At 62.7% G+C, this 12,756-nt stretch overlaps 1 protein-coding gene across 2 annotated transcripts in view; it reads left to right on the top strand.

Moving 5' to 3' along the window:
• Nucleotides 1-3,869, top strand: part of WNT7B (Wnt family member 7B) — a 47,040-nt gene extending 43,171 nt beyond the window's left edge. For both annotated transcript variants that reach the window (XM_081130132.1, XM_081130133.1), the window contains exon 4: nucleotides 1,196-3,869. In XM_081130132.1, the coding sequence (XP_080986258.1) occupies nucleotides 1,196-1,675 (480 nt within the window). In that variant the 3' untranslated portion in view covers nucleotides 1,676-3,869. The remainder of the gene's footprint in view (nucleotides 1-1,195) is intronic.
• The last annotated feature ends 8,887 nt before the right edge of the window (nucleotides 3,870-12,756 follow it).

The following is a 12,756-nucleotide window of genomic DNA, read 5'->3' as shown; positions in this document are numbered from 1 at the left end:
TTTTTTGTGTCGGTTTCCTTCTGTTCCCCACCCTGGACTGTGAGTCCCGGACATCCTCACCGAGGTCCAGGGCCTCATGTCTGCCAGGGCCCCGTGCCCACCAGGGCCCCGTGCCCACCAGGGCAGGAAGAGAGGTTGGGGCAGCAGCTGGCTCTGTGGGATGCTCCTCTCACCCTTTTTCATTTAGCATGCGCTGTGGGTCTCCTCCTCGGGGCCAGGGCTGGGGTTCTGGCGGGGGGGGGGGGCAGCGGGTTGCCAGCTTCCTCAGGACTGGGGTTCTGGCCAGGGGGGCAAGGGGTTGCCAGCTTCCTCAGGGCTGGGCCTCGGAAGTGAGGCCGGGGAGCAGGGACAGCTGACAAATGGCCCCTCTGCAGCCGTGGGCAGAAGCTAATGATTCCCATCTTTAATCAGCCTGGCTGGCAGGGCCCTTTCGATCCGGGTAAATGAGTACCTGGGGTCAGGGCTGGCTCTGGGAATCCGCCTTCCGGGGCCAGGGAGGGAGGCCCAAGGAAAATATGAGGCTGCACCCATCCCAGCCGCTTGGAGCCGGGAGAAAGAACAACACTGGTTGGGGCGGCTTCCCAGCAGACAGCACGCCTGGGCCTCGCTGACCCGTGTGCTCACCTCCCGTCCTTCAGCAAACGTGGTGCAGGGAGCTCCGCACGCACACCAGGCGTTCATCGAACAGCCATTTATTAAGTGCCCACTGCATGCCAGTCCTGCACCGGGCAGGAGGGCCATGAAGGGGAGAGGCCGGGGGAGGGGATCCTCACCTATCGATCACCCACTGCTGCTGGGCTTGGTACCACCGTGAGGTGCCCGCCCCTGGCCGGCTTCCCCCCCTGCTACCCCGTGACCTGCAACAAGTCCCACAGCACGCCAGGCCTCAGTTTCCCCGAACTGCATTGACTCCCAGCTCCCTGAAAGGCGGTTGTGAGAATTTACGAAGCACTTTTGACAAGTGTGTGCCCAGCTCTGCTGAGTTCTGAATATTCTCACGGGCCCCTCGTAAGGCTCTGCGCAGTAGGTCGGCAGCTGCCTTTAGCGGACAAGGAGACTGAGGCTCAGAGAGGAGACCCTGATCCGTGGGGACCCAGCGGGAAGTGTGGGGGCACCGGCTGCGGTCAGGCTGGAAGCGTGGGGGGCGCGGGCGGAGGGGCGCTCCCTGCTCAGCCCCCCCTGTGGCCGCCCGCAGGTGCTGGAGGAGCGCATGAAACTAGAGTGCAAGTGCCACGGCGTGTCGGGCTCCTGCACCACCAAGACGTGCTGGACCACGCTGCCCAAGTTCCGCGAGGTGGGCCACCTGCTGAAGGAGAAGTACAACGCGGCCGTGCAGGTGGAGGTGGTGCGGGCCAGCCGCCTGCGGCAGCCCACCTTCCTGCGCATCAAGCAGCTGCGCAGCTACCAGAAGCCCATGGAGACGGACCTGGTGTACATCGAGAAGTCGCCCAACTACTGCGAGGAGGACGCGGCCACGGGCAGCGTGGGCACGCAGGGCCGCCTGTGCAACCGCACCTCGCCGGGCGCGGACGGCTGCGACACCATGTGCTGCGGCCGCGGCTACAACACGCACCAGTACACCAAGGTCTGGCAGTGCAACTGCAAGTTCCACTGGTGCTGCTTCGTCAAGTGCAACACCTGCAGCGAGCGCACGGAGGTCTTCACCTGCAAGTGAGCGGCCACGGCCACGGCCACGGCCACGCGGGCGGCCGCCCCGCTGCCGCGTGTGCACACGGGCTTCCCGCCTTCCCCGCTCCGTGCGGCCGGCTGGGACAGAGGTGGCCGCGGATGGCGGGGCTCCGGACGCAGGAGGGCTCCCTCTGGGCCCGTCGCCCTCTCCCCGTCCCGTGGCTCCTTCCTGCCATTCCCGTCACTTGCTGTGGCAGAACAGTGCCCGTGACTTAGCCGAGGTGTCCTTGACCGAGCCCGGTGAATTAATTTTCTTCTCCCCGGGAAAGTAAACCTCAAGGACACCCGTATCCCTGGAAAGCAAAGAGATGACAAGACTCTGAGTGTCCCCATCCCCCGCCTGGTGGCATGAACACGGACCTGCTGCACCGCCAGCCCCACGTGACACTGTTTCCCAGGCCGCATCCGCCGTGGGGCCCCATGGTGGTCTGGGCAGATGCCGACAAAAATTATTTATGTTTCCATAGTATCAGAGGAGGACTCAGCATGAAGGCAGAGCCGGTCCCAACCCCATACCCCACGATAGCAGACCCCTCTCTGCCCTTTTCCTCTCCTGGACCCTGGAGCATCCTTGTGCACTGTGCCCTCCTGGCCCTGCCTGGGGACAGGTGGCTGGGCGTGGTGGTCCCCAGGTGAGCTGAGCAGGGGCTTGGTGACCAGCATGGCCCCCAGAGGGCCTCTGAGGACAGCCCTGGACAGGGACCTCTGGCTGCTTCTCTTCTTTTAGAAAACGCTATCAAACCAGTCAAAACGCCACCTGTGTCAGGTTCCGGGAGTGCTGTCTCCCCTCCCCAAGGCTGTGACCCTCCCCGCCCCTCGCCAGCCTGGCACCTTGAAGTTTACAGAGCCCCCTCCACTCTGGAGCCAGCCAGACCCCAGGATGGCACTGTGCTAGGGGAGTGCGGGGGGGCGGGGGCGGCTGAGAGTCGTTCAGGGTGTTTGCCTCATTTGACAGATGGGGACACTGAGGCCCAAAATGGAGCACTAGCCAGAGGCCCCAAGACCTGAGTGGAGGTTCCTGCCTTGGCTTGGGTGTCCTGACCCCCAGCCCATGGCTCCTGGCCTCAGAAGACAAGCTGTGGGGACACCCAGGTTAGTGTAAGGTGGCCCCCATGCCTTGAGAAATCACTGGGGCCTGCACTCCCCCCCCTCCGGAGGTGCCTTCGAGGGTTTGTCGGTAGCCTTCTTGCACATCTGGCCCTTTCGCCCTGACCTCGATGTGGAGAAAACTTGGATGCAGGGTGTCATTGTGCCAGGGCCCCACCAGACACCTCCCCAGGGTGCCCACAACCTCCCTTGAAGTCCAGCTCACCCTGAAACCTGGGAGACAGGAACGGGAGGGGGTCTGGCTCAGTTCTAAACCACGTGTGGGATGGGGAGAGAAAGGAAACCCGGGACTTGGGCCTGGCTGTGTCCTCTGCAAACCCCCCACCCCTCCTGGGGAGACCAAGGCAGAGGAGGTGACTTGCCAGGAAACGTGGTGTGCGGTGACTTCTGGTGCACCCTCTACTGCCCACATATCCCCACCCCAAATTTAGGGTGTTTTCTCCCAGACACCCATCGAAATGTGTCCTCAGGTGGCTGACCGGCCAAGCGGGCTGGACATGAGCCTGGGGCGAGTGACACTGTCTGGGCCCTGGCGTCCACCCTGCGTGCCCCCAGTGATGCCAGGACACTCCATTAGCTGCTGTCCTGGGAGCCTCCAGGCCAACGTGAATGCCCCCCACCCCACTCCTCGGGTCCCAGGACACCCTGAGTCCACAGGCCCAATGTCCTCTGCCAAGGCACCTGGTTAACTTATATTGTTATATAGTGTTGAGATGTCTATAGTGTCTTAAATTATTGTGACCTACACTGGGTACTGGGGAGGGGTGGCCGCTGCTCTCCCCTGAGACAGGCTCTTCCTTCTGCTTGAAACGGACGCTCGGGGCTCCTGACGCCACCGAGTCACGCGCACTGTCCCTCGGCCATTGAGTGCCCCTGCTGAGACCCCGCCCGCCCTCAGTCCGTCAGCAGCTGCCCTCCCCTTGGGTGAGGGGGTCAGTGTGGCCCGGTCAGGGGTGGCGGTGGCCGAAGCTTCATGCCCCTGCAGTGCCCACTTCAGGAGAGCCGGTGGGTTTCTGACGGGCTGTGTCCACTCCCTGGAGGGGAGCAACGGCTCCAATAAAGCTGGAATCAAAGATGCGAGTGTGTGTGGAGTCTGCGCGGCGCCCCTGGGGGTAGAGACACGCTGCCAACTGAGGGCCAGCCCTGCCCTCCTGGGTCCCTGGCCCCTCTCTGTTGGCGCTGCGCTGACGTCCCCCCCCTCCATGCTTGTCCTCACATCTCGCCCAGGTCCCAGGTCCCAGGTCCCAGGTCCCAGGTCCCAAGTGGGGCCTTGAGTCACACCTTCCAAGTACCTTTGGGCCTTCCCCACTCAGCAAGGGCCACTGGCGGGGGCTGGACACAGACTCTGAGGCGTCCCTGGACAGCCTGGGCTCAGGCTGCAGGGACAGTGGCCGTAGCCTGGTGCTGGAGCTGACTCATGGGGCTGGTGGAGGCCTCTTCTCAGGAGAATGGGGAGCCTGGGGGTGGGAAACCCCCAGCCAGGAGTCCCCCGTCCCATCTGTCTCGTTCTGTGTCTGGTTCAAGGTACCTGAACCAACTCGCCTCTGGGTCCCTGCGGGTCTATCCAGCTGTCTGGTGGGTTTGGGCTCCGGTGCCCCCTGGGGTGCTCCCTGCCCTCTCTGGCTGTGAGAAGGCAGCTGAGGCCCCTGGGCAGCCCCAGGCCTTCCTCTCCCCAGAGGCCAGGCCTCCTCCTGTGCTAACCGTGCCCGGAGGATGAATGGCATTCCTGCTGAGGCCCGAAGGCATGCAGTGGGGCCGGTTTGGCCACTGCCCGCTGTCCCAGCAGCCTGGCATCGGGCGGAACCACTGATCAAACAGCCCCCGTCTGTACTGTGCCCGCCTGCAACCCATGGAGCCTGGCCCCAGACCCGGCTCCCAGTGGAGGTGCCACCAGGTGGGCTTTCTGGGATGTAGGGCTCCTCCAGAGTGTGCAGAGGGAGAGACAGGTGGGAAAGGACCCTTCCTGACCTCTAGGCTCGGGCAGCCTCCGGAGTGACCGTCCCTGATAGATAGCCTCAGTTTCCCCATCTGAGAGCTAGAGGTGGCTGGGCTGGGTGTCGGTGGTCACTGAGGCCCACAGCCCAGGCCCGGTCTGGGTCTGAGCAGTTTGGCAGGAGGCCCTGGTTCCCCGTGAGACGGTAAGCAGATCCCAGGTGGTGGCTGCAGAGGAACGCCAGGGTCCGACTACTCCCACAGGGCCAGGAATGAGGAAAGAGCTCCGAGAATGCCACGGCCCTGGTGCCCAGACTGTACTTATTTCTTGGCCACGGTTCAACCCTAGCCCCAGCCTCCCAGGGCTGCCGGCACACCCTCCGGGGGGCCCTGCCCCAGGTATGGAGCCTGCACTGCTGGCCAGGCCCAGGGCCCTCTTGACCCCCAGCCCCAGATTCCGCCTTCGAGGCTGATATTTCTGAAGCATCCCCCCCCCCCCCCCCCCCGCCCCAGCCCTGTGCCTATTCACTGGCTCATTGGCTTGTGCAGCCCTGCTGGAGGCCCGGCCCTGGGCTGGTCCCTGGGGGTGGGGTGATCAGGCCTGGCCCTGACCTCAGGGCCCTCTGCTCTTCTCCTGCCCGCAGTGGCAGCCCATTCTGGTGGTGCATCTACTGACTGAGGTGGCCTAGGAGACAGGAAAAGGCTTGGAGTGGCTCTTCCACACTCTGAGCCTCAGCTTCCCCCTCTGCAGAATGGGTGCAGGGAGCAAGCTCCACCTGGCCAGGCCCAGCTCCCCTTTTTCTTTCTGGATAAACACAGGCCAAGCTTTAGCATTGGGCCTCCAACACTGCTCCCCGCCAGGGCTGTCCACTCACGGCTGTCTGGTGGCTGGAGCTCCCAGGGTCCCTGTAACCCTGGTGGGCAGTTCCTGGTGTGGTCTGTGGTTCTCCCTGACCCTCTGCCTCATTTCCTGCAGCCCACTCCACCCCGCCCAACACAAAGCCCCCTGGCTGCCAGTGAGCCGCCCCCGCCTCAACGTGTTCATCACGCTCCACACCACCCCCAGTCTGCCCCAGCTGTGCTCTCTGCCCCTGGGGAGCTGGCTTTCTTCTAATACCTTGCCGACACCCTCCCTCCTATAACATTCATCTTCCCCAGCAAGCTGACCAGGGCTCCTGCTCTTTCTTTCCCCTCTGTCTGGGCTCTCACCCCCACCCCCATCCTGATGGGCAGGTGTCTCATTGCTGTGACTGCTGCGACCTCCCCAAGCAGGCCAAGGGTCCGTGGAAGTGAGCAGGTCTGTGGAACACTGAACACCCCCCACCGTGCCAGTCACTGGGTCTGGTCCATAGGTGCCCACCACCTTCACAACACACTTTCCTCAAATAGGTCAGCACTGGCTCCATTTTATAGATGGCAAAACCAAGGCACAGGGAATAAAGGGCTCTGTCCAAGGTCACACAGGCAGTGAAAGGCAGGATCAGGATTTGAACTCAGGTCCTCTGGGGTCTTCCTTCCACCCAAGTCACAGGCCTCCTCCCATGAGGGGAAAAGAGGACCCAGGACCTGTCCAAGGCTGCCCAGAGATGAGTGGAAGGTGATGGCAGAGTCAAGTCTCAGGGAGGAGATGACAGCAGCGATCTATCCTCACCTAGGACAGAACAGGAAAGACCGGGTTAGAAAGCGAGGATCTGGGTTAGACATCTGGGTGAACTTTGGCATGAACCAGAGCTGGGGAAAGGGTCAGGAGGGCAGAGGCGGGGTGAAGGGAAGAGAGGGAGCTGACCTGGGCTGGGGCGGGCTGGGACAGGTGGGGCTGTGGTCTGGGCCCCAGAGGGGAGGAGAGGCGAGTGGAGGCTGGAGCTCTGTGCAGGCAAAGTGTGAGCTCCCTGGGCAGAGCAGCCGGGCCGCTCCTGGGAGGCGCGGAGCTGGGAGCAGGTGGCCAGGAGCCAGGAGGTCAGCCTGGGCCTTGCCTGCTGGGGTCCTGGCCCGTTTCCTTCCCTAGGTCTGAGTGTGCACCCACCTGCCTTCTCTGGAATGCCACCTGCCTGCTTAGCAGGTCCTTGGTCTTGCAGAACCTAGGGACTCAGAATCACCTGCCCTGGGCATCCCAGGACCCTTGGGGATCAGAAGTTGTGTCTTGGTGGGCCCTGGGAGTGGCAGGCCTGGAACCCAGCAGAGGCCTTAGGAGTAGACAGCTGGTCAGCCAAATGCACCGGTGAGGGGAATCTGGAGGCCCAGAGCCCACCCACCGCAGGCAGTGCTCCCAGGGCCCCGGGGGAGCAGTACCCAGGCGGGGCCTGCCTGGCCAGCTCCGCTGGCTGGTCCGGGCTCCGCGCCTCTCTGAGCTCAGCTGGAGCCCTGCAGCTGCGGACACGCTATGGAAGGGACGCCCTCCCAGCCTTGCAGGGAGCAGCCCGGGCTCGGGCAGGGAAGGCCCAGCGTGAGGAGTCCTCTTACTCCACCTGCAGGCTGAGGCCAGTGGCCGACAGGGCAGGCCTGGGACTCTCCAGGTGTGGGACACAGGTGTCCTTCTGGGCCTTGCTGGCCTCCCTGGGTGGCCAGCCCACCCACCCTGAGGCTGAGGGTGGCCTTCAGGGCTTCAGTCCTTCTACAACTTACCCAGTGTATCGGGGGGTCCGGGCCGACCACTCTGGGCAGGACCCCTGAGGAGGCTCTCTCTCTGGAAGCCCCCTGCCCGAGCTGCTGGGGCTGGGCCGCAGCTGGGCTATTTTGTTGGCTCTGCCTGTGGACCCCACCTCACTGCCCTGAGTGGGCTAGGGGGCTTTGCCCAAGGTCCCTCCCTGGTTTCTGGCTCAGCTCTGGCTCCCGAGCCCCGGGTTTTCCATAAGCAGGATGGGGTCTCACATCTGTTTATTCACACGTCCCTTTGCTCACCCGTCTGTCACTGCTCAACTCCTTGGTGCCCAGAGCTTGGCTGGGTATAGCAGGGTCCCAGAGCAGGATTGGGAGTGAGGTCTTCCCTTAACTAGCCCCAGGCCAGGTCAGGGATAGAATGAAGGACAAACTGGCCCTTTGGCCCACCCCACTCGCCCCCAAAACCTGAGGCTGCAGTGGAGGGAAGAGGGGCCAGGAGAACAGAGGGGTGTGGAACCTGGCCCCGGGGGATGTGGTAGTCAAGGAAGGCTTCCTGGAGGAGCTGGCATTTAGGCTGGGGCCTAGAAGAAAAGAACAGGAAAGGGAGGCGTTGGGAGGGAGGCAGGAAGAAGAGATGCTTCAGGCCTAAGAATGGAGGTGAGCGAGGATCTGGGGTGGGACCTGGGGTGAACTGAAGGGATAGGGAGCATGGAGTTTGGGGGGCTGGGCAGGGGGAGAGTGCAGCTTGGAGAGCTGCCGCAGAGCTGACAAGGTTCCAGAAGGTTCCAGAAGGACAGTGGGGAACCTTACACTTGAGTCTCAGGCTTTCCAACATTTGGCAGGAGCTCTCACTGCCCCCCCATCCCCCTCAATGGCCAACACAGGCTCAGTCCTTCTGAGCGGACGGCTGCCTGCCAGCTGGCTTTCCCGACACCCGGCTGCTGTCTAGAGTCTTCATTTTCCAGTAGAAAAGTCTCCCGAATAAGAGTCACAGGCTGTGAGGGGCGTGGGGAGTGAGGGCTGGGCCCCGGGCCCCTCCTAAGGCTGCTCCTGGCCCTTCCCCATCCCTCTTTTGGGCCCTGGGACACCGTCTGCCAGACCGTGGGCCGTTTCCTGAGGTCCCACCAGCCCAGCACGATATTCGAGGAGGGGCCTCCGGTCCTCTGGGCCTCCGTTGCCCTGTTTGGACTGTCTGCTCCCAGAGTCCTTGTCAGAGCCAGGATGGGCCCAGCCGAGGTGGGTTCCCCGTGCCTGCCACCTTAGAACTAACCAGGCCAACACCAGGACTTTGAGCTTCTCCAGGTCACCCAGCCACTGGGATGGGGCCCTGCTGGCCGAGAGAGTGGGATGGCCTTTCGGATGGGTCCCAACACCGGCAGGGTGACTAGTGCCTGCTTCCCCTCCTGGGTTCCCAGGAAAGAAAGATCGATGAACTCTCAGTGCCAACACTCTGGGGGAGGGAGGGCAACCAGCGGCAACAGATCTGAGTAGCCAGGACTGTCTCTGGCAGCTCCGGGAGTGCCCGCTGCGGGAGGGGAGCTCCCTATCTCAAGAGCCCGTGGAGGGGAAAGGGTCGGCCAGGGCCTCGTATGGCACCGGGAGACCTGAGGGCAGCCCAGGAGGCCCTGCAGGGGACATTACAAGGACTTTCTCATGGCCAGAGCTACTAGAAGGAGGCAGTTTCTGGCCACTAGAGAAATTAAAGGATAGTTTGATCTCCACGTGGTGGTGAGGGAGATGTGCAGCCCCCCAGGATTCGGACTCCACAGTTCTCGGGGGCTGAGAGTTTGCACTTTTACACCCAGGGCTCAGGAGTCTTGGTTCTGTGGTTGGAGGGGTCACAGTTCTGGGCCGGGCAGGGGGCGGGCCGTGCTGGGTTCCACGCCCTCTCCTCCGGTGCCCGATGCCCAATTCCCTCTGGACATGAGAAGCTTTGCTTCACCTTTATTCACGCGGTTCACAAATGTTGTGCACGTCTCACGTGTCAGGTGCTGGGAGCTGACAGTCTGGAGGGGGCACGAGGCAACAAGTGTCTATTAGGAATGGAATAAATGTCATAAACCATAAAGGGCTGGCACAGAAGGAGGTGATCAGGGCTAAGGAAAGTCAAGGCCGGTGATGGAGGCTGGAGAGATGCCCGGCCCCGCGGCCAGGCCGGAGCAGGCACCACAGGCCTGGAGCTGCTGGGAGAGCCGGTGCTTCGGGAAAGTACCAAGAGCCTCACCCTCATGTCACAGCACTTTACAGTTTACAATTTTCCTACGACCATTACCTGGCTCAGCCTCAGGGCCGAGAGCCCCATATCCTGGCCTTCCCTTCATCCTCGGGGACCACTCCCTTGGGGACCACTCCCTCGGCTGGCGTCCCTGCCCCTCTCCGATTCCTATACTGGTACCTGACCCAGGCTGCTGCTCAGGGCCCCCCAAGTCCCCTCCTGTCCCCTCACAGGGTTTTTGTGGCCACAAAGCTATCAGTGATCCTGAATCTTTTTTTTTTTCATTTATCTTTATTGATTTCAGAGAGAGGAAAGGAGAGGGAGAGAGAGGGATAGAAACATCAATGATGAGAGAGTCATTGATCGGCTGCCTCCTGCACGCCCCCTCCTGGGGATTGAGCCCACAACCCGGGCTTGTGTCCTGACCGGGAATCGAACCACGATCTCCGGGATCCTAGGTGGATGCTTAACCGCTGAGCCACGCCTGGCCAGGCCAGTGATCCTGAATCTTTGTCTACCTGGCTGGCATGGCCTGTGACCTCTTGACCTTCCACTGCCTGCAGGTGCCACCCAGCACATCCCCGAACTGCCCCTCACTTGCCCTGGACTCCTCCCCATAACCTAACAGATCCCCCTCCTCGAAGACCCTCAGGCTCATGTGCCACCTGCACCCAGGACACTGCCCTGGGCAGCCATGCACCTGGGCCTTCAGTGTGATCAGGCCACCTGGGGCCCCCCCAACCCTTATCAGACCCCCTGAACTGGCCCATCACAGCTCTCTCCTCTCTCTTCTCCTGGAGGCCAGCAGGCTCTTCCTCCGCCCCCCTCACCCCTCCCTCATACCAGCCCTGCTCCCTCTGGCCGACACTCCCCCAACCTGATGGCTCCTGGTGGCCCCTCAGCTGGGAGGTGGCTTCTTCCCGGTGTGCCTCCCCCATCAGTCTGTGTTATTGTCTGGGGGGGGGGGGGGAGATGTTATTACTGTCGGGCAAAGGGGGGCGGGCTGGTGTCAAGCCCCTCACAGTGCCCCTGGCCCAGAGGCCGGCTCGCCTGGGTGTGGCAGCCCTGGCTGCCTTGCCTCCTGCAAACAGTAATGGGCACCTTAATCCCATAATCATTTTCTGATACCTGCATACTCCTGTCACCCGCAGTTAAGTCAAAACTTGGCATGGGACCCGGAGCTCCAGACCTGGCCTTGCACAACACTGGGCGAGGCGGGATGGGGGAGGGAAGGGGCGGGTGGGGGCGGGTGGGGGGAAGCCCTGCCGGGACGCTGAGATGCACCTATTTTTAGCCTCAAGAAGAAGGCTAAACCCCAACACGCAACATGCAACACAAATATTTGTTTTTATTCTTAAAAGGGCTCGGGTGGCGGGTTTGGGGCCTGAAGCACACGCTTGGTTGAGCCACGCTGGCTCAGAGGGAGCTTCGCTTGTCCCCACACGCCCCACCCAGCGCTCCCTCCTGGAGGCCCCCACCCTGCCACTCCCCGAGCCTCCCGGGGTCCCCACCCACCGAGCAAGCGCGGTCCTTTAGGGAACCAGCTCGGCAGCTTCCCACCTCCCACCTCCCACCTTGCTCAGGCCATTGACCCTCCTGCCCAGACACCATGCCCCTCCCTGAATGGGCAGCGAACAAAAATTCTTAGGAGCCAACTTGATGGCTCAACCACCCGAGGACACAGTCAGCTTACACCCTGTCCCCCTGCCCCCTGTGTCCTGGTTCGGGTTTAGGGCCTGAGGCCCTGGTCAGGTTTCGGTGACTACAGGTTAGGAGCTCAGGTGATGCCTTCATCCAGCGAGCACACTTATAGAGCACCCGCTGTATGCCAAGGCTGCATGTGAACAGTGTACTAACTCCCAGGCTGGTGCACCCAGATGAGGCCCAAGCCATCCTCAGGGCCCAAGGGGTCTTTGTGGAGGAGCATGGGAGGCTGGACACGTCCCTGGCTGGTGTGGTGGCCTGGGGTCAGGCACACCAGAGGGCTCGGTGGATGCTTCTGAGCCAAGCTAAAGGAGGAATGAGCCCAGAGATTGCGCACGGCCAGCCGGCGGTCTGGGAAGTGTTCTCGATGGGGTCGGCCCGAAACCTTCCTCAACCACACAGTAAAAGAAAGGGGTTTGGAACTCAAATCACTGTGAGCTGCTGCCCCCCCCCCCCTTTACCATGGAGCCTCGAGCTGGGAGGAGTGGGCAGGCCTTGGTCAGCCAGGCTGGGAGAGCCAGTGGGCCCCGGACAGAGGCTCCCTCTGGGCCCTCCGCTTCCTCCACTGTGGGCTGCTAACCCCCACCCTCTCGGTGGGAGCCGGGAGTGGGAATCCAGGCCCTGGGAAGACGCCCCAGCCCCTCTGCTTGGGCCTGGAGGGTGACCCCCAGGGTTTTCACTGGTTGCCCCGCCCTTAGGGTAATTGAGAAAGCGGCTTCCTTTTAATTAAAGATCTGCAAAGGGCCGGTGCTCCCCGGGAGAGGAAGAGTGTAGATGCCGAATAATTAGCCAGACAAAGGCAAATCCTCTTAGCATCTCTCTGGGCGACTGCAGGTTAATTGGTTGGTGCTCCCACTGGCTGGTCCGGGCCAGACACACCGGCTTTTCCCCAGCCTCCCACCGCTTGCTGACCCCAAGGCCACACCTGCCCCTGCTGGCTGGCGTGGGAACCCAGCAGGGGCTCCCCTTGCCCTCTGATCTGCCCCGTGCCCTGCCAGGCCCTCTGCTCGGCCTCCCGGCCCACCCCTCCCTTGTCGCCAGGGTGAGCAGCCCTGGCCCATCTGCCTTCGTGGAGCTCCTGCAGCCCTAGGCAAGCGCTCTAGTGTGCCCCAAAGGCATGCTTTCCCGTGGCCACAAGCCAGCCACAGCACACCTCCCAACCTGTGGCCAGCTGACACCTGTGCCTGGAGCAACCCCCACCCTGCCAAACGCCCCTGACCCTGGGAAAGCTGCTCCAGGGGCAGGACTGGCTGAGTCTCTCCTGGGACCAGGCTCTTCCCGAGAGGTGCCCCCCACAGGACTCTCACAGCAGGTCACAGAACTGGCCACTAATCCCAGCTCTCTAGGCGGCCCCACCCTTATCTATCCCCAGGCACAGCTGGGGTCCTCTCCTGGGACTCGGGGCCCAGCCCGAGCCCAGCACACAGTAGGTGCCCAGCGAAGCCTTCACGCAGGTTGAAGCTCAGGGGCTGGGAAGGGCCCGGAGCTCTGAGCGAGCAGCCCACCCCTCC

Source organism: Miniopterus schreibersii (assembly GCF_964146895.1).
Source record: "Miniopterus schreibersii genome assembly, chromosome: 2".
Taxonomy (NCBI): Eukaryota; Metazoa; Chordata; class Mammalia; order Chiroptera; family Miniopteridae; genus Miniopterus; species Miniopterus schreibersii.
The sequence above is the reverse complement of the archived record's forward strand: the minus strand, read 5'-3'. Positions and strand labels throughout refer to the sequence as shown.